The sequence below is a fragment of the Ornithorhynchus anatinus genome, chromosome X2 (genome assembly GCF_004115215.2).
Source record: "Ornithorhynchus anatinus isolate Pmale09 chromosome X2, mOrnAna1.pri.v4, whole genome shotgun sequence".
Taxonomy (NCBI): domain Eukaryota; kingdom Metazoa; phylum Chordata; class Mammalia; order Monotremata; family Ornithorhynchidae; genus Ornithorhynchus; species Ornithorhynchus anatinus.
In genome coordinates, this window is record NC_041750.1 from 24,370,257 (window position 1) to 24,395,622 (window position 25,366).

Here is a 25,366-nt window from a genome sequence, read left to right on the forward strand (position 1 = left end):
TACATAAGTGCTAGGGGGCGGGGAGGGGGGGACGAGCAAAGGGAGCAAGTCAGGGTGACGCAGAAGGCAGTGGAAGATGAGGAAAAGTGGGGCTTAGTCTGATCACTAGAACTATATATAGCTGTCCTTTGTGTTGGAAAAAATAATGACTACTGTTGCCGGAGTTCACCTGTGTGATTCTGCACAGTCAGCACCCAATAAATACCACGGATTACTAGGTTGTATGGGGCAGGGATAGTTTTGATCTGTATCTACTCCAGTGCTGATTACCCCGTCCCCCAAACTTGATAGAAAGAATGGCTTTAAAACACCCCATAATTAGCATTAGGATTCGTAACCATGCCTCTTCCCAACCGTATTGCTTACCTTGCCTCTGACCACTGATTTTAGAGGGAATAACGTGTGTTTTTTTGGTTTTTTGTCTGTGTTTACTATGTGCCAGGGACTATACTAAGCACTGGGGTAGATGTACTCATTCATTCATCCATTCATTCATTATTGGTCACACAGCCGCCAAGTGGTGGAGCCGGGATTTGAACCCAGGACCTTAGATACCCAGGCCCATGCCGCTCCCACTAGGCCACACTGTTCCTCGGTGCTCGTACACCTGCCTTAAGCTAAAACAGCCGGAGAATCAGATTGATTAGCGGCGGATCGAGTCGTGATCCTTTATCTCTGGCTAATGGCCTTTTCCAAGTTTAATTTCGCTACTTACTCTCCACCTATATTTCCTGTATATTTCCTGTCTCGTGACTTCCGTCCAGAGGTCTCAAAGCTCCAGAACCGCTCTTCGGAGGCGGTGCCTCCATTTTTATGGCTGGAGGAGCCGGGGGCACAAATCTTTGTTAACAATATAGAGTGCCTCGGTGCAGAGTTTCCCATCTGTTAACGCCCCTTTTCTCCAGAGGTCCCGGAGAAGCCGGAAGGGAACGTTAATGATGGGAATGAACGATGTTCATGTCTAGCAGGCAGAGAAACTGAGGCTTTGACCAGCTGAGTGCCGATCAGTGGTGGTGTTGCCTGGCTCGCCCCCGTTATTCACCCCTCCCACAGCACTTATATATGGAGTTGAAATTTATTTCTAACGTTTTATTTTTATTAATGTCTGTCTCCCCCTCTAGACCGTAAGATCCTTGTGGGCAGGAAACGTGTCTACCAATTCCGTCTACCAGCTCTCTTAAATTGTACCTTCCCAAGTGCTTAGTACGATGCTCTGCCCACAGTGAACTCTCAACAAATATGATTAATCGATTATTGTCGAGCACTGTGTTGGGTGCTTGGGAGAGGATAGTCCAACAGAGCTGGTAGACAAGATCCCCACCCACAAGGAGCTCAGATGTCAGGGTCTTGTCGGTCAATCAGCTGTATTTATTGAGCGCTCACCGTGTCCAGTTCAGTGTTTTGTTCTGTCCTAAGTCCTGCTGCCGAGTGCATTCAGTCATATTTATTTAGCGCTTCCGGTGTGCAGACTACTGTACCAGGCGCTTGGGAGAGCACAGTATAGCAATAAACGGACACTTTTGCAGCCCACAACGAGTTTACAGGCTTAGGGGCGTTGTCTATGTTCCTCGTAATCCGGGAGGGAGACGCCATGACTCCGGAGCCAGAGATGGGAGAAGGGGAAGAGAGGGAGGTCAGGGGTTGCCCCAGTGACAAAATGAGCCCTAGGTGGGACCTCATTATCTTATGTCTACCCCAGAGTGTAGTACAGTGCTTGGCACAGAGCGTTTACCAAATACCACAATTATTAATTATTATTATACTGGAGGTTCTCTGGATTTCCTCCAAGACCTGTCTCGTGTCCTCCTGACGTCAGTACGTAACATACACCCGTGCCACCCAGGTTGGCAGAGAGTTGTCCGGCTCTCTTGAGTTCCATCAGTGGCCTCGCTCCTTGGCAGTGGAGACCGAGAAGAGTATAAAGGGGGAAGGTGACCTCAAGACTAAAGAAATCCACTGAAGAAGCCGTGTGGCATAGTGGATGAAGCATGATCAGGGAGCCAGAAGACCCGTGGCTCTGCCAGTTCCCTGCTGTGTGACATTAGGAAAAGTCACTTCGCTTCTCTGGGCCTCAGTTTCCTCAACAGCAAAATGACCAGTACCTGCTCTCTCTCCTCCTTACATTGTGAACCCCGTGCGAGACGGACTGTATTCATTCTGATGAACTTGTATCTACCCCAGGGCTTAGAACAGTGCTTGACACATGGTAAGTGCTTAACATTTATATCTCCCCCCTCCTCCCCCCCAAAAGAGGCCTAGTCAGGATAAACCTTTTGCCTCAATAGACGAGAGAGAAATAAAATTAGCAGTTGAGGAGGAACCAGCACAATCCCGGGATCATTTTCAGTCTTGTCACACACAGGGCTGTTCATATCTGTCCCGGAATGGTATTTGATTTCCTCTCTCTTTGCATCCATTTTAGGAATGTGTTTCTTGCTGTCCATGACTGTTCTCTCTCTCTTAATCTTCCATCCTAACACTTCTTGGAGCCTCTTACCCCCTCCCACTCCACACAGACTACGACCGCTCTCGTCATATAGGGCCGAGTACCATCTCACCGCCCACAGCCCCGCCGTGTCCTTTCTACACTCCGGCCAGCTGCACGGATCATCTTGTGAGCACTCAGTAACTACAGTTGATTCATTAGCCTGGGGCCGACTTCTCTACCCTCTCCAATGGCTATGTCTACCTCTGTGTCAAGCAAAAAGTCCTCAAAATTGGGTTCAGGTCACTCCCCATTTTCTTCATCTGCTCTTCCTCTTGGGGACACACTTCTCTCTCCCCCGACTCACCTATCCAACTCTGCCTCGCCCTCATCGCCTCCTCCTCCTCCCGTGCTATCTTCTTGGTACCCTGTCCCGAAATCCCCACTCCTGTCCTTAACTCCTGAATTTGACCAGATCACAGCTCTTTCTATTTCAAAGCCCACCTTTCCCCACCCCTCAGAAAACTCCAGTGGTTGCCAACCTTCTCACTGTGCCTCGACCTCATCTTTCTCACCACTGACCCCTGGCCCACATCCTGCCTCTGGCGTGAAACACCCTCCCACCTCAATTACTCTCCCCTCCTTCAAAGCCTTATGAAGGCACATCTCCTGCAAGAGGCCTTCCCTGAGTCAGCACCCCCTTTCCTCTCATTCATTCTTTCAGTCATATGTATTGAGCACTTACTGTGTGCAGAGCACTGTACTAAGCGCTTGGGAGAGTACAATGCGACAATAAACAGACACATTCCTTGCCCACAGCGAGCTTACGGTCCAGAGGGGGAGAGACAGATAATATAAATAAACCTCAGATATGTACTTAAGTGCTATGGGGCTGGGGATGAAGGTAGTGAATGAAAGGAGCAAGTCAGGGTGCTGTATTTTAAGAAAATATATCAGCAGCTCTACCTTGAATTCTACCTGCTCATCTGTCACTCAAGATAACTCACCCCAACTACTAATACTGCTGTTATTAATCGCTATTGTTTTAATGAGATGTTCATCCCCTCGATTCTGTTTATTGCTATTGTTCTCGTCTGTCCGTCTCCCCCGATTAGACGGTGAGCCCGTCAAAGGGCAGGGACTGTCTCTATCTGTTACCGATTTGTACATTCCAAGCGCTTAGCGCAGTGCTCTGCACATAGTAAGCGCTCAATAAATACTATTGAATGAATGAATGAATAATACCACGAGAAGCAGTGTGGCCTAGTGGAAAGCGGAAAGAGCAGGGGCCTGGGAGTCAGAGGACCTGGGTTCTAATCCCGGCTCTGCCACTTGCCTGCTGTGGGACCTTGGGGAAGTCACTTAACACTTTCGTATTATACTTTTCCAAGCGCTTAGTACAGTACTCAACACAGAGTATGGAGTCAGTAAATACTACAGATTGACTGGGCCAGAGCCATCTGTCGCTTCTCTTCCACTTTTCTTTCCCCTTTCTAGCAGGGGGCAAGCATCTCGTCAGAGCCGCCTCAGTGCGCTCAACTGAGTGATGACGATAATAATCGTGTCTTCTCCATCTTCCTCAACCGGGGTCAGCTTCAGCAGACTTTGGGGAGCTTGGGAGTGAACGTTGTTGGTTTTTTTTAAGCAGAGGGTAGAGGGACATTTCTTAGTTTTAGAGGATGTGTCTGTTATTGTGGGGTTTTTTAATTAAAACAAATGGTGGATGCATCAGAAGTGCTAATGTTAGCCTAGCTTGACTTGAGTCTGGGTCGGTGCAAACTTTTAATTAGAAAGTCAGTCCCTTGAGTTAAAAAAAAAAAAGCAATCCTGTTTGGACTCCAGCCTTCTCAAGGAATGCCTTTCAGACCAGTTATTCAAAAAAGATACGAAGAGCAAGGTTAGGGCTTCTGCAGGCGAACCACCCGGATGTTGAGAAGAATGTTCTGAGTGGATGGGAGCTGATAGGTCTCACGATTTTGCACCCATTTCCCCGGGTCTCTCCGGGTTCTGACTCCAGCTGCCGGGTTACAAATCATGTGCTGTGAAGGACTGGGGCTTCCGGAAATAGTGAAGGGGGCGGAGAGAAATGAACCCTGGAAGCCAAGAGGAAGTAAATGGGGACCGGAGAGACTCCGTCTGGTGGGCCCGACGGGGTGATGCCTAGCAGCAAGGGATTTGTGGGTTTGGAGCTAGTCTGGAGGTTGTCGCCTGTGGAACGGGGCAGTAAAGGAAGGGGTGGAAGACGGGTGGGCCGGGCTCGGGCGTAGGGGTGGCGGGGGGGCCGGGGCGGAGGGGAGCAGGGAGTCTGTGGCACATTGGAAAGAGACGTCTGCAGTCCGTCTGGAGAGCTGCCCGGGTTCTTTGGCCAAAGCAGCAAATAAAAATAAATAAAAGGCAAGTGCTTAATGGCACAAATTATTCTACGAGAAAGGGATCTGCTATTGAAAATGTCATTCAGCTCTGGCTCTGTGCGCGCACGTTTGTGTGTGTTGTCTGACAAGACACGTACGCAGGTCTGCAGACAATTAAACCTGTACCCCATGCGAGGTCTTTTTTTCCCCTTCTTCTTTAAAAAAAAAAAAATGCCTGTCACAGCCATCGGGTTCTCAGATTGGAGAAGGACAGTGGCGGGGGAACCCCATAGAACAACCGAAAGCATCCTGGATCCTGTCGCTTTAATTTTGGGGGCGCAGAAAAATCGAGACCTCCTTTTGGCCCCGCGGACATAAATAACCTTCTCTGTCCCCTCCCCCGCTCCAAGCCATCGCTCTCCCGGCTGTCCTATTGCGAGAGGCTGAATCTGCACTGCTGCTCGCTTATTACGTACAGCGGCAGAATTGTTGACAAGCCGTCTGTAGGCTGCGTGTCTCTCGCTCGTTCTTTCTCTCTCTCTCTCTCGCTCTCGCTCGCTCTCGCTCTCTGCAATGTTCCAGCTCTAAGGATGGCCGTACCGGGGGTCTGTCAGGTGCAGTTCTTGGTGGCTTATCTCGAAGAGCCCGGGAGAGAAGGTCTGTTCCGATTAAAAAAAGGAAAAAAAAAATCCGCTCTACATTTGTTTGGGGCTGATGGGGGTTTTTTGTTGAAGAAATTGGCCTTTGTGGGTTTTCCCCGCTGGGACCCTGCAGTCATCCATTATGGATGACCAAGGTGCTAGGTGAGCCGGTGTAAAGTGTTGTGATTTGCTTAATATTAATATCCTCGGCTTCGCCGGCCTCCCTCGGGGTGACCGGCGGGCGGTGAGGGAGGCAGAGGGGGTGGGATGGGGGACGCAGAGCCCTCTAGAAATCTGCCAGGGGAGACGAACGCCGCGGCCTCGGCGGCCAGGTCGGTGTTGTCGGCTCCGGACGGATGTGCCGGGTGGAAGCGGGCTCCCGGGTGAGGAGACGTTCCCCCTCCCCTCGCCCCCCACCGGAGACCACCGGCGCCGGCCCAGCCCCGCGGGCCAATTTGTCGAGCGTTTCTCTGGCGTTTTCAGTGAGAGCCCCGGGAGATCGGCCCCGCGTTAGCTCACTTCCGCCGCGGCCCCAGTGAGGTAGGTTGTGTGGATTCTCCTCCCGCCCCTCCCTTCTCCTCCCTTTCCCTTTCCCTCTCCTCCCCATTTTTGGGATGGAGAAACTGAGGCGGGCAGAGGTAGCGTGTCTTGTGTATGGTCCCGTTGGTGTCTCGGCTGTGGGGGTTAGGGGTCGTGTTCGTGAGCCAATTGGTCGCGACGTCGGCTCCCCAGACGGCGGGCACCTCCTCTCTGGCCTGAAGACCTATCGTAGGGACAGGGACAGAGTTGGGATGGCCAGCCAGGTAGAGGTCATTTCACCCCCAGTGTCGTGCAGCCCCCCCCAACTCCTTGGCTTTCCCCTGGGTACAGAATCTCCCGCACCTCGTGCCCCATCCCCCCACCTTATTTCCCACTTCCCTTCCCCAGTCCATCAGGAATATTTTTTTGTGGGGATGGGGGGTGGGGGGGAGATAGCTTTGGAAAATTCCCTTTTGTCCATGCCACGCGCCACCAGTGACCTTGGATAGGGACTGCCTCCTGTCTCGGTTTCCCGTCGGCAGACCAGGGTCGGGGGCGATACGACATACACCTCCCCTTGCACCTTAGGAAGATTGAGTAGCCCCGGCTGCATAAGGCTCTGAACTCCCCCAGGGAGGGGGGCCCCTCTGACGAACGTTCGTTGGGCAGGTATGGGGGTGGTTGGTGGGCCCTGGTTTATGTGTCTGTGGCTGCTCACCAAGATCGCTTGGCCGGTACGGACACTGGACCCGAAAAGTTAATGCGCATCTGCGTCTAATAAATGTGCTTTGTCACGACTCCCTATAGAAGTGGCTTTTGGGATCTGTTGTGTGTTTTGTTTTTTTTAATCTATCCATCCGTCTCTTAGCTCATTATTTCTCCTCCCTCCTTCCTTCCTCCATAGCTGAGATAGGGAGGATCTGTTTGGTCTTTTACCTCTGCTCCTTCTCCTTTCAGCTCTGGCTCAGGCTTCATTTTGAAAACCCAAAATGTCTCCTCCTTCTCCAGCTGTCTCCCCTTCCCCACATGCCCGGGGGCTTTCTTCCTACCCCAGAGCTCCCCCCACCCTGGGGCTTCTTTTGCCGGATGCCAGGGGCTGGCAGTTGTAGCTTTACAGAGGTGGCACAGGCCCGAGGAACGACGCTTACAGTGGGCACCGGATTCCTCCGCAGGGTTGAATTCAAAATGGCAGCAGGGCTTTAGTCAGAAAGAATACTACTCTTCCAAGGGCTCTGCTGGCCTTGCTTCCTGGAGGAAATTGTGTGTGTGTGTGTGTGTGTGTGTGTGTATGCAAGCATGTTTGGGGTATGTTTTACAGGGATTGAATGTGTAAAAAATACGGTATGTTGGATTAAATCTTCATTTAAATGCTTGATTTTTAAAATCATAGGAAAAAGCCAAGGCCTCCTGTTAAATAGAAGGGGAAGGAGAGAATTGTTAGATTGATCAGTGGTATTTATTGAGCCCTTAGTTTGAGCAGGACACTGTGCTCTATGCCAGGGAATGGACAATATAGTAGAATTGGTAGGTATGATTTCTGCCCTTAAGGAGTTTACAATCTGTGAAGGAGGCTCGACAGAGAAGATGGGTGGGAGGGGACCAGAGTATTAGGATATGCGCATAAGTACCCTGGAGGTAGGGTGAGTATTAAAATGCTTAAAGGGTATGGACTTAATAGTAATTAAGTGCATAGGTGATGCAGAAAGGAGGGAAAATAGGGTGGGGAGATGAGAGGTTAGTCAGGGAAGACTTCCTGGAGGAGATAATATTTTAGTAGGGTTTTAGATGAGAGTGAAGAGAGAGAACTAGATGAGCGTACCTGGAAAGGGGGCAAGATGGAGTATTTTTTGACGTGGACTAACTGCAGCTGTTGATATTGGAGACTGGGCCCTCCCGCCACCTCTCCCTGGCCTGTCAGGACCTCTCCCCCCACCCAAAAAAGCCAAACAAACCCTGTTCAACCCCTGTCCATCAGGTGCTGTCTCCCCCCTCCCCCCCCCCCCCCAATCTCCTTTTCTCTACTTCTCCTTCCGTACTTCTCAGAAACAAGGGGTTTGAGGGTGCTGTGTGCCTGCCCCCCTTGGCAGAAGATGGAGCAGAAAGAATCTGTTCAGGAGCGTAGGCACCGGGCCCCTGGAGCCTCCCCGAGAAATTTTAAACCCCCATACACATGGGAAAGGAGACAAAGGAATAATCCACGTTCAGATTGTCTACCTTTTTGGGGCTATTTTTACGAGTGCGGGGAGCTGGGTGGACCGAGCCCTTCAGCCTGAATTATTCAGCCCATTTGATCTGAGTCCCCAAGCTCGTGACAGAGCATCAGACGTCCGACTGCTCAGTTGTCATTCACGCGGTCATTTGCGACCTCCATACGGTGATCTGATCTGAGTCAGCCCCGGCCGCCGGATACAGACCGCACGACACAGCTTGGCTGGTGACCCCTGCCCGGGCTCTGCTGCCCCTTGCCTCGTCCTTTAACAACACGCCTCCTGCCTCCTGTCAGCTGGATGGGCCCTGTGAGAGGCGGAGGGAGAAGCAGCCGGGCCTAGCAGAAAGAGCTCGGGTCTGGGAGTCAGGGGACCTGGGTTCCAATCCTGGCTCTGCTCTTTGCAGGACAAGAGAAACCCTACTCTCCCGTCACCAATCATTCCCTTCCATCCCACCAGGAGACATCTTCTGTAGCTATAATAACTTCTAATGGTATTTGTTGAACACTTACTAGCCGTGAAGCTCTGTTGTAAGTAGAAGTTAATTAGTTCGGACGCAGTCCGTGTCCCACATAGGGCCCGCGGTCTGACTAGGAGGGAGAGCATGTATCGAATCCCCATTTTGCAGATGAGTGAACTGAGGCACGGATGTGTTAAGTGACTCGCTCAAGGTCATACTACAGGTAAATGGTGGAACTGGCATTAAACCCCTGGTCCTTTGGCTCCCAGACCTGTGCTTGACCCATCAGGCCACCCTTCTTCAATTGTGGTACTTGGTAAGCGCTCACTTTTGGCCAAACTCTATTGCTAGGATCATCACATCGGATCCAGTCCCAGTCCCCCACTGGGGTCAAAGGCTGAGGGAGGAAGAACAGGTATTTTATCCCCTCAGCTCCCGTAATTCCAAGGGTCTCATGTGGAACTGTGCCCCAGGCCTTTACTTCATCTCTTCTTGCCCCATCACTTGTCCCGCCCTACAGCTTGCCCCGCCCTCCTCCCCACTGACCCCTCCGGAAAGCCTCTGATTTGGGAAGGACAACAGGCCATCTCCCCGAACGAGAGGCCGACCCCCGGCAGCCCCAGATGGAGAATGGAAGCCACTCTATCGGAGCCTGTCATCTGTTTTCTACGGAACGGGATACCTCATCTCACAGTGACAGGGTGACAGATGGCCGTGGCTCTATAAAACCAAATTACCTTTTGTGCATCTCCTCAGCAATACAGTAGTTCCCCCTAATATGCTAAATCGTTTGGTGTGTTACAGATGTTTTAGAAGTACTGAAACAACTTCAAAGACCTCTCCCCCTCTTCTTTTTTTTTTTTAAATCCTTCTGTAGGGCAGCCTTTAGTAGTGGGGTTTAGACTCTTGACCAGAAGTAATTAAAAAATAAAATGTTCTCGTTTGGAGCCGTGGTGAGGATCGTCGCTGGAAGGGGTAGAGACCTGTTCAAGTGTGGTTCAATCATATTGAAGGAGTTGATTCTCTTTTCTTTTTCAATTGCATGAAAGGTTTGTTAGGCAAGGATTATCTTTGACCAGTACATCTTCGGACTAAGGCATCAGCTGCCTGGTCATCAGGGCAGGTTTCCTCAGTTATCTGAATAGTTACGGTATTTTAAAAACAATTTTATTAGTCAGTGTGGTATTTATTTGCAGAGCACTATATTAAACCACCGGGAGAACACCGTAGAGTTAGTAGACCCGAACCCTGCCCTTATGGCACTTAGAATCTCCTGTCCGCTCTCCAGCTGATCCTCTCCCCTCTATCCCGGACCTGTTTTTTTCAACCGTGAATGGAGAAACAAGGCAAGAAGGTGCCAGTTATGACTCTGAATTATCATCCATCCTTGGTTTGGGCAAGTCACCACCCCTTTGGGCCCCACTTTCCTCATCTGTGATATGGGATAAGAATAGCTTACCTTCTCCTGCATCCCTGGGATGTTGATAATCGTAATATTAATAATGATTACGATGTTCTCTAATTGCTTCCGGTATTGTTACGTCTACCAGTGGTTGGCTGCTTATCCTTGCCACTCTGCTATTTTAGGGTATTGAATATGAAAGTTTCAGAAGTACAAAGTACCGTGCACAGGCTGAGTCATGGTGTGAGAAGCCGTGAGAAGCCTCACCAGTGCCACACAGGCACAACACGGTTGGGCAAGTCACTTAACCTCTCCGTGCCTCAGTTACCTCATCTGTAAAAATGGGGATTAAAAAATGTGAGCCCCAAGTGGGACAATCTGATTACCCTGTATCTATCCCAACGCTTAAAACAGTGCTCAGCACCTAGTAAGCGCTTAACAAATACCATAATTATTATTACTCCCACACTGACCTCACTAGGGCCATTTGGTGGATCGTCCTCTGCTGGAATGGACTCGTGGGAAGAACGGTCCTTACTTTTTTTGGAGTTTGGGGGGATGGTGGGTGGGGAGAAGAGACAAATTATGTTTACTATGTGCCAGGCACTGTACTAAGCACTGGGGAAGATAAAAGCTAATCAGGTTGGATATAGTCCCTGTCCCACATGGGGCTCACCGTCTTAATCCCCGTTTCACAGATGAGGTAACTGAGACATGGAGAGGTGAAGTGACTTACCCAAGGTCACACAGCAGACATGTGGCGGATCCGGGATTAGATTACTTCTTCCAGTGTGACCTAGCGAAAGGGCATAATGACACTTGCGTTCTAGCGGTACTGGGTGTTCGTTGGCAGAATCAAAGGGCGGGGAGAAAAGATGGACGGAAACAGATTTTTCTTTTTTCAAAGCGAAGAAGTTGTTTGCCCCTTGCAGGCGATTTTGTGGCAGTGCAGGGAGTGTGCCTGTAGCTCAGAGTGGGTGGAAATTACCGTGGGCAGTTTGATTAGTGTGGTCGTGTCCGGGTTGGTCCACAGCTTTAATCCCTCCCTTCAGTAGGCCAGGAATTTGGGAAAACTCGGAAGGAATTAGAACTGTGCAAAGAGCTTAGTACATTGCTGTGTACCCAGTAAGCACGTACTAAATCCCACTGATTGAGAAGCCTCTGGTTGGACGTTAGTGATCCAGAGGTCAGATCTGGTTAGTCACTGTAGTCACAGGGTAACGATGCTCGGATAATCCTGTGTGCGCACTGACACGCATTTCTCTGTTCCCCAAATACCTAGTACTGTGGGATGTTAGTAATGAGCAGTATTTTGTGCTTCTTAATCCTTTTTAATTTCTCCAAAGCACTTTCACATCGATTCTCTCTTCGTAATTACGGCCTGGTGGAACGAGCAAGGGCCTAGGAGTAAGAAAGCCTGGGTTCTCATCCCGGCTCCACCATCTGCCCGCCACGTGCCCTTGGGGAAGTCACAGAACTTCTCTGTGCCTCAGTTTCCTCATCTGTGGCCGATGGGGCTGAATTGGGGAGGTGACCACATTCTTGGCTCTGAGGGCCATGTTTATTCATTCAGTAGTGTTTATTAAGCGCTCACTAGATGCAGAGCACAGTACTAAGGACCTAGGGGAGTACCATATTAGTAGAGTTGGTGGACGTGGTCCCTGCCCAATATTGGCATTAATCGCTCTGCATCCCTTTCTCTCTCGTTCCTTCAGGGCTCCTGACAAACAGCCAAGCGAAGGGTTTAGGAGCAGGATCAGAACAGTCAGAGAACGAGAAGGACGACGCATCCCAAGTGTCGTCCACGAGCAACGATGTTAGCTCTTCGGATTTCGAAGAAGGTCCGTCGAGAAAAAGGTGAGTGGGCCACTTGGACGGTCCGGGGCCGCGGCGCCTACCCGCGCGGCCAACCGAGACTACCGCCCGGCAGGAGCTGACATTACTGACGCGGTGGGGCGGGACTCGGGCACGCGATCCTGGCGCTTCGGTCACAGAGAGTCACAAGGATCGAGGCTTCCTCTGCTCTGGTCTTCCAGACACGGATACGGTTCTTTGCTATCTTGAGGTAAGGCCAGGACTATCCCAGGCCAAAAATGATGTAGCCTATGAATTCCTGGTGGCATTTTAGTCTTCAAGCCCTCTAAGAACTGGCTCGCCACTCCTGGTAATAATAGCAGTATCTGTGATGCGCTTACTATGTGCCCAGCACTGAAATAAGCTCCGGGGCCGATATCGGGTAATCAAGTCGGATTATCAAGTCACCGTTGAAGTGGGAGAGAGAACAGCTCTTGAAGCCCCATTTTACAGAGCCCCAGAGGCCCGTTTTACAGAGAAGTGAAGTGACTTGTCCAAGGTCACACAGCAGGCTAGCGGCAGAGTCAAGATTAGAAGCCAGGTTCTCTAGCTCCTAGGCCCGTGCCTTCTCCTCTAGACTATGCTGCTTCTAAAGTTGGAACAGGATGCAAATTGTTTGATCGTTCTGGCTCCACCCCTACGGGACCTGTGGTTTTTTCACTCTGCCATGACAGTGACTGAATGAACAGCCTGCAGGAGATGTGAAGCTATTTTTAGATCCTCGTGCTGTCACACCTAAATGCTTATCTCTCTTTAGAATGTGCCTTTCTGCCGGGTGAGGACACAAAGGAGAAACAGCATGGGCTAGTGGGAAGAGCACGGGCCTGGGAATCAAAGGACCTGGGTTCTAATCCCGGCTCCCCCACTTGGCTGCTGTGTGACCTTAGGCAAGTCACCTAACTTCTCTGTGCCTCAGTTACCTCATCTGTAAAATGAGGATTAGGACTGTGAACTCTGTGCGGGACGTGGACTGTGCCCAACCTGATTCTCTTGTAACTACCCCAGAGCATAGAACAGTGCCCGGCACATAGTGAGTGCTTAACAAATACCCCCCCAAAAAATATAAATAAAAAATAAAACAAAATTTGGACTCTGATACCTGTGCGATAAGAAAATTCAGTATTGATAAATCATATTGGAGTCAGTTATTAGCAAAGCTGCTACAGACTAATCCTGGCTCTACCACTTGAGTGCCGTGTGCCCTTCTTTGTCTGATATCTCATCTGTAAAGCGGGGACTCAAGACCTGTTCTCCTTCCACCTTAGCCGCATGTGACATTCAGTTGTATTTATTGAGTGCTCAATGTGTGCAGAGCACTGTACTAAGTGCTTGATTATGGGGGCTGTGTCCGACCTGAGTAACTTGTAACTATCCCGGTGCTTAGTATAGTGTTTGATATGTAGCGAGCACTTGACAAATGCCACTAGAAGGAAATAGAAATAATGTACTGCCATTCCTAGATGCATTGGGCCAAAAATCTTAGCCGCAGTTGTTACTGGCTGGTTTTCTGTTTGGCGTATGTAAAATGGTTGGATGGAGAGAGTGTGCTCGGAGACCAGTTGAGGTTTTGGGCATGATAGGGGTTCTCAACTTCCATTTAGGGGGCAAAAAGGATGGAGAAGATGGTGATGCTTGATTTGGTGGGAGAAGGTAGGGGCAGAGGGAGAGGTGGGTTGTTAGGGAGGCATAGTTCTGCCATTCACCTCCCGTGTGAGTGACTTTTTTCTTCGTGTTAGTTCAAGAAAAATAAGAGTCCCGGTTCCCACCCTCAAGAGGCTTACATTCTGAGGGCCCCATGCTGCTGATAACCGAGTTTTGATGCCATAGTTGACTTTGGAGGAGTTGTGAAGAAGCAATTGTGGCCTAGTGGAAAGGGCACGGGCCTGGTAGTCAGAGGACCCAGATTCTAATCCTGGCTCTGACACGTTTCTGCTGTGTGAACTTGAGCAAGTCACTCAACTTCTCTGAGCCTCAGTTTCCTCATCTGGAAATGGGGATTAAAGCTGTGAACCCCACGTGGGACATGGACTATGTCTAACCTGATTACCTTGTGTCTACCCCAGCACTTAGTACAGTAACTAGTACATAGGAAGTGTTTAACAGATACCATTAAAAAAAAAAAAATTTGACCTGCAAAAAAGACCCCCGTGGAGTAACGAGAAATCTCAGAACAGAGTAGACTCTTTCCTTCTGGAGATCTGTTTAAGGTTTCAGCTCTTGTGCTCAGTAAATATCACCGACTGTTGTTTGGTTCTTATACCACTGGTCGAGACACGGTACCCCTTTTCAGCAGGAGGAGATGTGTCAGCAGTTGGGCAGGGGGGAGGGAGAGAAGATGGGTTTTTCATAAGGCGCTCCAGTTACAAAATATTATTCCTCTGTTAAGCCTTCAGAGCTGTCCCCTGCCACGAGCACTTGCTGTAACTTCATTTGTGTGACACTAGAGATCTTTTTGGCAGCCGCGACATAATAGACTGCAGATCACCACAGGGCGCTCGTATTTTGGCCAGAATTTGGAATCTCTTTATTTTGATTTTGTTGTTGTTGTTTTTAAGGGGAGAATGGGTGTGTTTCCTCGATTCCCTGTGAAGCTCGTCATTTAAAATCTCATTTTCCAAACCAAATCACCCCTCCCCATGAAGGCCCCCTGCCTTTTGGAAGGGAAATGGCAGTGTCCCAAATGATGATGGGAGGAGAATTCTCCTGAGAAGCCAACTATGACTGTTGATTTTTTTTCCTCCCTCCTCAGAGTATGGATTTTTTTGCTTCTGCTCCATTGGCCAGTGTGGTAGATGTGTTTTTAATTATCTAGACATTTTTCAAGGTGAAGGAGATGGTTTGTGTACATACCTCCGCTTTCTTATCTTCATAGCCGGTATGTCCTCTCCTCACCACTGCCTCTCTCTTCCCTCTGCCTCCCACTCTTTCCCATTCCCTCTCGCCTCCTCCTCCCTCCCTAGTCTTCTCTCCCTCCCATTCATTACCTGCACCGCTTGCGGGGATCCCTGAGGTAGAGTAGTTTTGGGGGGAGGGTTCAGTTCCCTCTGGACCCCACTTTAGGGGATCCCACCCTCTGGGCGACTCGACCAAGAGGAGATATAACGGTGAGTGCAGGAACCCGGGGAAGGGGGTGTGTGAAGAGTAGACCCGAACACCTCTACCCTCACCCTCCCTCCCACATCACTGTTTTTTTCTCCAGGCGGCCTCAGAATGATCCTGCCGTTCCACCCAGTTACCCTCTTAAGAGGAGGGGTTCATCCTAGTGCGGTAGCCCCCAGTATCAGAAATTGGCCGAGAAAAGCAAAGGGCAGAAATGTCGTCTTCGGTGAGGGAAGGACCGGTTGCAGACTGTCAGGAGAAGGGGAGAGAAGGGGTGAGGCTGGATGGGCTCTTTTGTAGCGTGCTCTTCCATGGAACCAAACATCTCACCTCAGATTTGAGAAGAGGCTAATTGAAATCCTGTATTGCATAATTAGTGGGGTCCTCCCCCCCCCCCAATTTGTTTCTTTGAGGATGGGATCTGGTATCCCATCTTTCTGAAAAGAAAATGGCTGCCCCTTTCGCTCTGAGTGAGAGAGATGGGCCCGTCATCAAAGCTCTGGCTTTCTTTCAGAGGAAAGAAGCACTGTGACCTAATGGGAAGACTGTGGGTCTGGGAGTCAGTCGACCTAGGGTTCTAATTTGCCACTTACCTGCTGTGCCATCTTGGGCAAGTCAGTTTGCTTCTCTGGGCTTCAGTTTCCTCCTCTGTAAAAGGAGGATTCAATACCTGTCTGTCCTCCTTCCTGCTTAGACCGTGAGCCCCTGGCTGGATGGGGACCGGGTCTGACCTGACTATTATGTATCTATTCCAGCGCTTAGTAGAGTTCTCGATTCATAATAAACACGTAATAACAATAATGGCGATATCGGTTAGGAAAGCATGGTGCTAGGGAGAGGTTTTGTTCTTTTGGGTAGCCTTTTCTCTTTCTGCAGCAGAATAATCTGGGGCTAGATGAAAAAGCATTGAGTTTTCCCCTTTTTCACGTTTGAGCGACTGGAAGATCAGTATAGGAAGACCCCCGTTGCCCTGTGGTGCAAGCTTCCTGTGCAGAGGACAGAGAGATTCCAGGGCTAGCTGTAAGAAGATAAAAGGGAGGGGAGTTTGGGGTTGGAGGAGATGTGAGTGGTATAGGGAAAGTATCCAAACCTAAAGGTGGGTCACTTTTTCTCCTCTCCCTCTTGGAGTTGGGTGGGTGGGGAGGGCGGGTGTGTGTGCTGGAGGATATGATCTCTTGTCTTGTCCTGAGTTCCCTTGGCTAACTTGGAAGCCTTTTATTTCTTTGAACTGCTGTTCCTTTTTTTTTTTCTCCCTTTTTTAAAAACTTTAAAAGTAAACTCGAAGCGCTCCTTTATAGAGAACCAAAGGATGAGGGAGAGCCTTTTGGGACAAATTGTTTTTCTGAGTTAACAATGAACAGCTTTATTTTAGTGCTTTGATGCTCTGGACCCTATCCCTCAAGCGTAAAGATTCTTAATCCTCTTCAAGTGGGTTGAATTTAAATGCAAATATATTTTTTTTCCCCGAAAAGATTGGGTTGGGGAGGAGGAGGAGGAGGAAGAGGAGGAGGAGGAGGAGGAGGAGGAGGAGAAGAAGGAAGCGGGTCGTGGATTTTAAAAGAGTTTAGCTCATTGAGGCTGGAGGATGTCTCCCTAATGCTCTGTGGTCTCCAGGTTGTCTGAGTATCGGGTAATCTTTTTACCAGCAGAACTGCGGGGTAGCACTTTCTTTGTATTTTATTAATTTAATGGGCCCTGTGATTTAGTTTCAGAACTCTCTAACTTTGAAGAGGCCTCACGCATTAGCTGCTTGCTTAGGCAGTCTGAACTCTGAGAAATTGGCTTTACTCAGTGAAGCCTAAGGGTTTTGCTACCAGGTTATTAAGATTCCCCAAGTCTGATAGGAATTCCATTTGTTACTTAAAGAAATAAATCAGCAGTGTGGTTTAGAGGTCTTACTCGCTTAACCACGTAGGTTCGAGTTGTGCTTTGGTTCAAGCAGGCTTCAGGGATGAGGCGGGATGTGAAAAGGCCACTGGAGGAGTGGGGGTGGAAATCCTCTAAGTAGAGTTCTCGATTCACTGGACATCCACTTCCAGAGAACAGAAAATTCCATGGCCAACGGATATCCCAAGGGTGAGGCAGAAAAGTTGGGAATGGGGGGGAGGGGAGGAGGTGACTATAAGGCCCTGGCTACATGACCTTCCTCACTACGAGAACTCCGGGATCCTCCCCCGTCGACAGGGGCCGGTCCCACGATCCATCAGGCGCCGCCCGTCGGAAAAGCTCGTTGTGGGCAGGGAACGTGTCTACCAGCCTGGGTTCTAATTCCGGCTCTGCCACTTGTCTGCTGTGTCACCTTGGACAGGTCACTTTTCTGTGCTTGTTACCTCATCTGTAAAATAGGGATTAAGATGGTGAGTCCCACGTGGGACCTGATTAGCTTGTATCTACCCCAGAGCTTAATACAGTGCCTGAACAGAGTAAGCGCTTGAGAAGGTACATTTAAAAACAAAAACAAAATAACCTGTTGTACTCTCCCAAGTGCTCAGTACAGTGCTCTGTGCATTGATTAAAACCAGCCCATTCACCCAGGGCCAGGCTGGTTAATCTTGGAGGTGGGGGTCGGGGAGAGGGGGCAAAGTGGGAAGGGGACCGGTGGCAGAGACAACAGTTCCGTATCCCGCGGGATTATTGAGCTGAGCCCAGCCTGTACACCAGGCTCAAGCTCCGGGTGGCATTCCTACAGCTGGCCTAGGAGGCCTGTGCCATTCCCGGAACGAAACCGACGGTCTGAAATTGGCCCATCGAGTCATGCCCCAGGTGATTATTGAGGAAGTGGTCTCCATCCCGCCGCAAATAGCTTTCCATCCAGTTTCGTCCAGTGAATTCCAGTCCCATCCCCGGAGTCCCCGGAGGAGTGGACAGCAAGGACTGAAGGTGGCTTCCACTAGATGCAGCCAGGGGACCACGCAGGTGGTGCCCTGGGGCTCCAAAGGACAGGCCCCTGGCCTGTTCAGAGGAGCGTCACCACCAGGCCGCCGAGGGTTCGTTCACCTGCTTGGAGCTGGGGCCGGGGCGGGGTGGGTGAAGCAAGCCATTCCGCTTGCGGGGAGAGATGCGTTGGGCAGTCACGGTGGATCTCGCCCTCTCTCTCCCGAGTCAGTGTGGGAATTGATTCGTCCCCGAGCCTGTCGGGTGTCCCCTTGCTGGCGGAGAAGGTGCCTTTCCCGAGGAGGAAGAGGGGGCGGGGAGCATACCCTCATCTCTTCTCCCACAAGAGGTGCTGCTCTTGGCCCGCCTCCAGGTAAGGCAGCTGGAAATCATCTAGAGGAACCTCCCGGCTTCTCCTGAGGCTCTCTTCCCCATGCTTGAAGAAGGGGAGAGCAGTGATCTTCTGGCCGTGAAGCGGGAGGGAGCGGCCGGGGGCGAGGGTGAGGAGATGGAGGCACCGTGAGTAAGCTGGTCGAGAGGGATGAAGAGCACTAGCCGGAATGTAGTGGAAGAGGAGCGAGGATAAATAAAGGGGAGAGAGCAGATCGAGTGCCTTAAAGCCGATGATCGGGTTTTTCTGCTTGATGTGAAGAGTGACGGACAGCCATTGGAGGTTTTTGAGCAATAGGGAGATGTGAAAAGCGATATTTTCGAACAACGACCCGGACAGCAGAGCGACGTGTGCACTTGAGAGGGGAGAGGCTGGAGGCAGGGAGGTCAGCGGGGAGGCCGATGCAGTAATCGAGACGCGATATGACAGTGTTTGGTCCTGTGTGATGACAGGTTTGGGTGGAGAGGACAGGTTGGGTCATGGTGATGTCATGAAGAAAGATCCGGTTTTCATGGGGCGTGGAGATGCGAAGAAAGGAGTCGGGCTTAATGCCAAGGTTATGAGTTTGAGATGGACGGGACGGTGGCATCAGCAGCAGCACGGCGTCCACTCCGCCCTGACTTTCCACCTTCGTCGGCAGTTCCGACCTAGGCCCCGGAGAGGTGGGGCCATGGGAAGGGCTTTCGGAGTGAGCGACCCAGGCCATGGCAAGCAACACCGGAATAAAATCAAGTTTGGAATATTATTCAGATGCGAGCCAGCAATTGGAAAAACAGAACACGAAGCCTGTCTGTTCCTAGCCAAGTATTACATTTCGTGAGAAATGGACTGTCGAAAACAGAATCGTGGAGGGTGGGGGCCTGGAAGAAGGGGAGGGGAAGTCACCAAATATAATTCATTCATTCAATTTTATTTATTCAGCACTTACTGAGTGCAAAGCACTGTACTAAGAGCTTGGGAGAGTACAATATAACAATAAATAGACACATTCCTGCCCACAACGAGGAATCAGAATATCCACAAAACACGACGGATCTTAGGACCAGAGTCATTAACTCTTTCATGACTAGATGAGATTTCCTGGGCCAATACTTTGCCTCTCCCACCAATTCAGAAGGACAGATACTATCCTGATTTTACAAAGGGCTCTTATTTTTCAAAAGCGCTTTCAGACTTTTTCTTCCCAATGTCCCCGTGAGGTAACGGCGTGGCCTAGAGGATAGAGCACAGGCCTCGGAGTCAGAAGAACCTGGGTTCTAATCCCAGCTCCGCCGCTTGCCCGCTGTGGGACCTCGAGCGAGTCGCCTCAGTTCTCTGCACCTCAATTACCTTGTGTAGAATGGGGATCGAGACACTGAGCCCCAGGTGGGACAGGGACTGTGTACAACCCAATTTGATCATATCCACCTCAGCGCTAAGAACGGTGCCTAGCACATAGTAAGCGCTTTACAAGTACTATTTAAAAAAAAAAAGGCACCCTTCAGAAATACCAATTCAAACCAGTGAACTCAACTGCTACTTGCCCAGATCGTCAGGGGGAAAACACCAAGACAGCAGCTGGGAAAATGAAACAAGATTGGGCCCCTGCCTGGAGCAGAGAGCCAAATCTAATATTGTTTCACGATGCGAGCGAGACCCGCTCCCATTTAGCTCAGATAATCCGCTTTCTCCCGTACGGCTCAAAGGCGTATTGATCACTTTTTCATGGCCGGTCTTGGCTTTTTTGTCTCGGGGAAGAATGACGAGAGGGGAAGGAGCCAGGAAAACTCTGCTCTTTTCGGGGCCACCCACCCCGGGAGGAGAGCCAGGTCTCGGAGATGTCAGCCAGCCTACCCGGGGATGTCCCCCGAAGAACCCGTGTGCTCCTCGGCTCCTCTGCCGACCGGCGGGCCCGGCCGCGCGGGAGGCTGCCTGAGACGCGGGCGGGCGGGAGAGACGCTGCAGATGGGCTCTGCAGTGCGTGGGACATGACCGGCATACCGGATGGCCGGGGCGGGCAGACGGGCGGGCCGCACCCCGAGCCTGGAGGCGGTCACGCGGGGCCCGGCCCAACCAGAAGGGCTGGGGGCAGGTGGGGCGAGCCCGTGGGTAGTCCCTCCCTTTGGATCCCCACACAGCAACACCCTCCTCAAAGCCGTCCTTTGTGTTTACACAGCAGCCCCGAGCGAGCGCCTGTCTTTTCTCCTCCCGGGGCAAGGAGAGAGTCGGGGGGCTAATAGCCGGACGCCTGCCTTTCTGCCGGGGGGGAGGGAAGGGAGGGAGGGAAGGGGATGGAGAAGGCCCCGGCTTCCGTGTGAGGGAGATTCAGCTGGCTCGGTAATATTGACTCAGGATTTTCACATCCCAGTCCAAGACTGCGGGATTCATTTCAGCGGGACGGAAGCTCTTTGCAACAGGCCTGAAAGTGAAGAGTTGAATGAATGTGTGTGATTGTGATGTGTGTGTGTGTGTGTGTATGCGCAGCGGTGAAGGCTGTTGGTAGGTGTCCACTGAGGAGGAGGAGAATATTAAGCACACATCTTTAGTCATTTGTGGTGCCTGGCTGTCATGGGAGGAAGTGTGGCCCAGTGGAAAGAGCATGGGACTGGGAGGCAGGAGGCCATTTGCCTGCTAGGTCATTTTGGAGAAGTCAGAGCCTCAGATTCTTGGTCTGTAAACTGGGAATTCAAGGATCAGTTCTTCTCTCTCTCTCAGATGGTGAGCCGTGAGCGGAACAGGCTCTGTGCTCAATCAGACCATCTCAAATCGACCTCAGCGCTTAGTGCGGTGCTGGGCACAGAGCAGGCACTTAATACATCCCATCATGGATTTTATCGGCACCATTAGGCACACTGGCCAACAAACTCGCAGTATACCCTTAGAGTTTATGCCTCCAGTCTTGTCGTCCTCCTCCGCCACTTTCGTGGGCTCCCCTCTGCCTGTTGCTGGCCAGAATAGCTGACTGGGACCGAATCCTCCTTCCCACCCCCCACCAAAAGCTTGGGGGTGCCGAGGGAGGAGGAGGGGAGCAAGAGCGGGGGAGAATTAAAGTTGGAAAGGAGCCACCGGCCAAAGGCCGGTACCGCCTTTTTGGAGGCCACGTCTAGAGCTACTTTATAGGCTCGGCGGGAAAGTCTAATTTAAGAACTTTTTAAAAAATGGTATTTAAGTGCTTACTATATGCCAGGCACAGTACTAAGCGCTGGGGTAAATACAAGGTAATCGGGTTGAACACGGTCCATGTCCCACATGGGGCTCACAGTTTTAATTCCCATTTATATATGAGGTAACCGAGGCCTAGAGAAGCGAAGCGACTTGCGCGAGGTCACCCAGCAGACAAGTGTCAGCCGTAATCGGGTTGTCCCTGACTGGGTTTTTGAAGTGATTGTGGTATTTCCTCATGTTTGAAAACTCCCCAGTTTATCTGTGTGTGTTCAGATGGCCGGGGCTCAGCCGTCTAGCAAGGAGCGGAGATAAAACTTCTCGGGGGAGCCGGAGATCCTGTCGGCTTTCCTTTTTCTCCCTGCAGACCCCGGTCTTCCTGCACCTTGGGCATTGGACTGCACTGCGTTGGCATCACTCACTGTGACAGTCACGCAGATGCTCCCCAGAGGAATGGCCTCTCCTCCGTGTGCCAGGGTTTGCGCTCTCTGGCTCTCGCCCCCTCTCTTCCTTTCGTCCATCTCCCACCCACAGTCCATCTCCCACCCACCGGGTCCCTGAGAAGCTGTGCGTAGCCCCAGGCTCAGAGGAAAGGGGAGGAGAGGAGCAGGGGACTTGGAGAAGTGATGTCCAAGGGAAAGAAGCTAATGGAGCGTGAGTTCTGAAGGAACGCTGCCTTTTGGGTCACGTTTACGTCAAGTCAACCACAAAAGGTGATGGAGGCGGGGGCTGGCGACGAGGGAGAAGACTAACTTATTTGCAGTTTGTCTGTGAACGCTTGCTGCCTCGTAGTGCGTTGGAGAAGCTGGGGGCCCTGCCTTGTTTTGGACAGTTCTACGTGATGTAATCCTTAATTCAGTTTCCCAAGATAACGGGGGCACGTGTGCCTGCACTCGTTCGTGCGTGAGCCGCAAGCCAAGCTGGTGAACGGGCAGAAATCAGAATGACCTGGTTGTCGTCGTTTGTCTCGAGCTGGATTTGGAGGCGTCTTCTTCAGGAAAATCCACTCAGAACCCCAGGTCCCTTTCTCTCCTGCTGCTCTCTAACCGGCGGAGGGGGTTCCGGAGACCCACCTTGCAACTCCGCAGCTCCTCTTTGTCTAAAACAAGACTGGAAACCGGGGGGGGGCGGGGGGGTAGGTCGTGGGACCACTCCCAGGCCGTTCCCTCCCCACCGGCCCTCCGTGGCCCCCGGAGATCCCATCCCGGCCGTCTCCCGTCTCACCTCCCTCGCAAATGTGGCTTAGCGTACTTTACGGTTGCCGTGGAAACTGCCGGGCACTAGGTCCTCCCCTCCCCGTGCAATCAGAGCTTCTGTCTGTCTCTTCTATGTCACCGGTGTCGATTCCGACTCCTTCCTCCCTCGTTCCTTTCTCATCGTTGACAAGAAGCGGTCAAATCTCGAAAATCTCCCCGGTTTTTAATTAACGGCAGCTCCGATCCCGTCCAGCTTGGGCACCGCTGGAAATGGGGCGGTCAGGGGCCGGATAGAAATCCTCCTCGTTGGAATGCAGCGGGAGAATCTGCGGGCCCACTGGCTTGGTTTCAAACTTCTAAAAACAGAAGGTGGCAGTGGGTTTTCTCCATCGCTTTAAAGTGGCTCCTTCCCCCTGGGAGAGGACAGGCACCGGCTCCTGCCCACTGCCCTCGAAGCCCCTCCCAGCTTGTGTCCAGAGGGGAGGGGGAGAGAAGGAAGGAGGGGACTGACGCTAGACTTCAGTGCCCGCAAACCTCTCCCCCGGCAGGCACCCAGCGCTTCGGGTGATGGTCGTGCTAGTCTGGCTCGAGGTTGAGGGAGGACAATTTATTCATTCATTCAGTAGTATTTATTGAGCTCTTACTACGTGCAGAGCACCGTACTAAGCACTTGGAATGTACAAATCGGTAACAGATACAGTCCCTGCCCTTTGACGGGCTTACGGTCTAATCGGGGGAGACGGACAGACAAGAATAACAATGGCGATAAATAGAATCGAGGGGAAGAACATCTCATTAAAACAATAGCAAATAAATAGAATCAAGGTAATGTACATCTCATTAACAAAATAAATAGGGTAATGAAGATATATACAGTTGAGCGGACGCGTACAGGGCTGAGGGGATGGGACGGGAGAGGAGGAGGAGCAGAGGGAAGGGGGCGAGAAGATCGAAGATGGTGGCCGGCGTGCCTTCCCCTTCCCCAGTCCCCTTCCCCGAACCTCACCATCTGCTGAAGTTTTCAAATAGTAAAAATTAAACTGTTAAAAATAGGCATTTATGAATCCTGGACTAGGTGCCGAGCGCTGAGTGAAGGCTTGGGGCAGAGACGAGGTGAGTCAGGTCGGACCCAGGCCCGGTTCCGCACGGGGTCCCAGTCTGTAAGGGAGGGAGGTGTAGAGAGAGCCAGGCCAGCGCCGCTAGGCCCTCGGAGTCCTGTCCGTCTTCTGCCCATCCACTTATTTTAGGCTGTGGCGACCCGGGAACCCACTGGATATGGCCCAGAGCCGGGAAGGGGCAGGGTGAGAGAAGGGAAGCGGCATGGCCCAGTGGATAGAGCACGGGCCTAAGGGTCAGAAGGTCACGGGTTCTAATCCTGACTCCACCACTTGTCTGTTTTGTGGCCTTGGGCAAGTCACTTCACTTCTCGGGGTCTCAGTTACTCATCTGTGAAATGGGGATTGAGAACATGAACCCCTCGTGGAATAGGAACCGTGTCCAACCCGATTTGTTTATATCCACCCCAGCGCTTAGTAGAGTACCTGGCACATAGGTGTTTAACAAATACCATAATAAGAAGAAGAATTATTGCTGTTATCGTTGTTGCTATTGTTATTATTATTATTAGAGATCGGCAGTGAAGCGCTCAGCTCCCTCAGGCCGACCCACTCCCTGCTCCGGAGCCACGAGGCTTGAGGAGAGCCAAGTAGAAGCTGAAGCCGGTTAGTCCTATTTATTGAGGCCTTACTGTGTGCAGAGCACTGTGCTAAGCACTTGGGAGAGTACCCTATACCAATAAATACACACATTCCTTCACCACAACAAGCCTGCAGTCTAGAGGGGGAGAAAATCGGGTCCTGATATGTGTGGCCTCAGTGACCTTGTGAACATTTCTGCGGTGAGAGTGAGAAGCTGAGGCCCTGGGAACTGAGTCCTGAGTCTAAACCCAACGTCTCCCCAGAAAAAACCCTCAGAGGCCCAAGCTGTTAGTGTCAGTTATATTTACCGAGTGCTTATTGGGTGCAGGGCACTGTACTAAGCTCGTGGGAGAATACAGTATAACGGATCCATTCCCTCCTCCTGCTCCCGACATTTAAAATGGCTTCCCTAAATGTGCACCTGCTAAGGAACGCTTTAGGAGTAAAGGGGCCAGTGGTCCACCGTACACGGGTTCTCTGCCGTTGCTGGGAGCCAGAAGGTGGGGGATCCATTTGTGAGAAGAAAGAAAAATGTTTCAACCAGCTCTTCTGGGCACCACCCATGTGAGTCCTGGGAAATGGAGTTCCTTCAGCACTGCCGTCGTACTTCCCAAACACTTAGAAGAGAGCCCGACTCTCAGGAGTCACTCAGTAAATGCCGTCACTGCATCACCCATTAGATCCTATCGGCCCGTAAGATTCAGCCTCTCCGAAGGTACAGATCGAATATCACTGCTCCAAGTAAGACCCCATTCATGGTGTCTGGACACCTGCGCTTGGAGAAAAGGAAATGCATTGCAAGATGTGCGGTTGTTCTATAAAAAGTCTGGGGGAGGGGGCGGTGAGTTCTGTAGGGGACCCCCGCCGTGGTTAGAAACTGGCTCCAGGTGGTTGAGCCTTGCCCAGACTGTGGAGATTGGTGCTAGTTGGATGTCAGCGGGGCCCTGATCTAGATTTCAACCCATTCGTTCCCCGCTTCCCGCTCGTTGGCCTGGGGCAAGTAGCTTGTCTTCTCCGGGCCTCAACTCCCTCCATCACTCAGTGGTATTTACTGAGCACTGACTGCGTGCAGAGACTGAACTAAGAGCTTGGGAGAGTATTCATTCATT

General features: G+C 51.2%; 1 protein-coding gene across 2 annotated transcripts in view; it reads left to right on the forward strand.

Moving 5' to 3' along the window:
- Positions 1-25,366, forward strand: part of JARID2 (jumonji and AT-rich interaction domain containing 2) — a 209,515-nt gene that overhangs the window by 124,236 nt on the left and 59,913 nt on the right. Inside the window, exons 1-2 of one of the 2 annotated variants that reach the window (XM_029052934.2) lie at positions 5,254-5,433; positions 11,721-11,862. In XM_029052934.2, the coding sequence (XP_028908767.1) occupies positions 5,367-5,433; positions 11,721-11,862 (209 nt within the window). In that variant the 5' untranslated portion in view covers positions 5,254-5,366. Of the gene's footprint in view, positions 1-5,253; positions 5,434-11,720; positions 11,863-25,366 lie in introns of those variants that run through there. The other variant, XM_029052933.2, reaches the window with a different exon arrangement.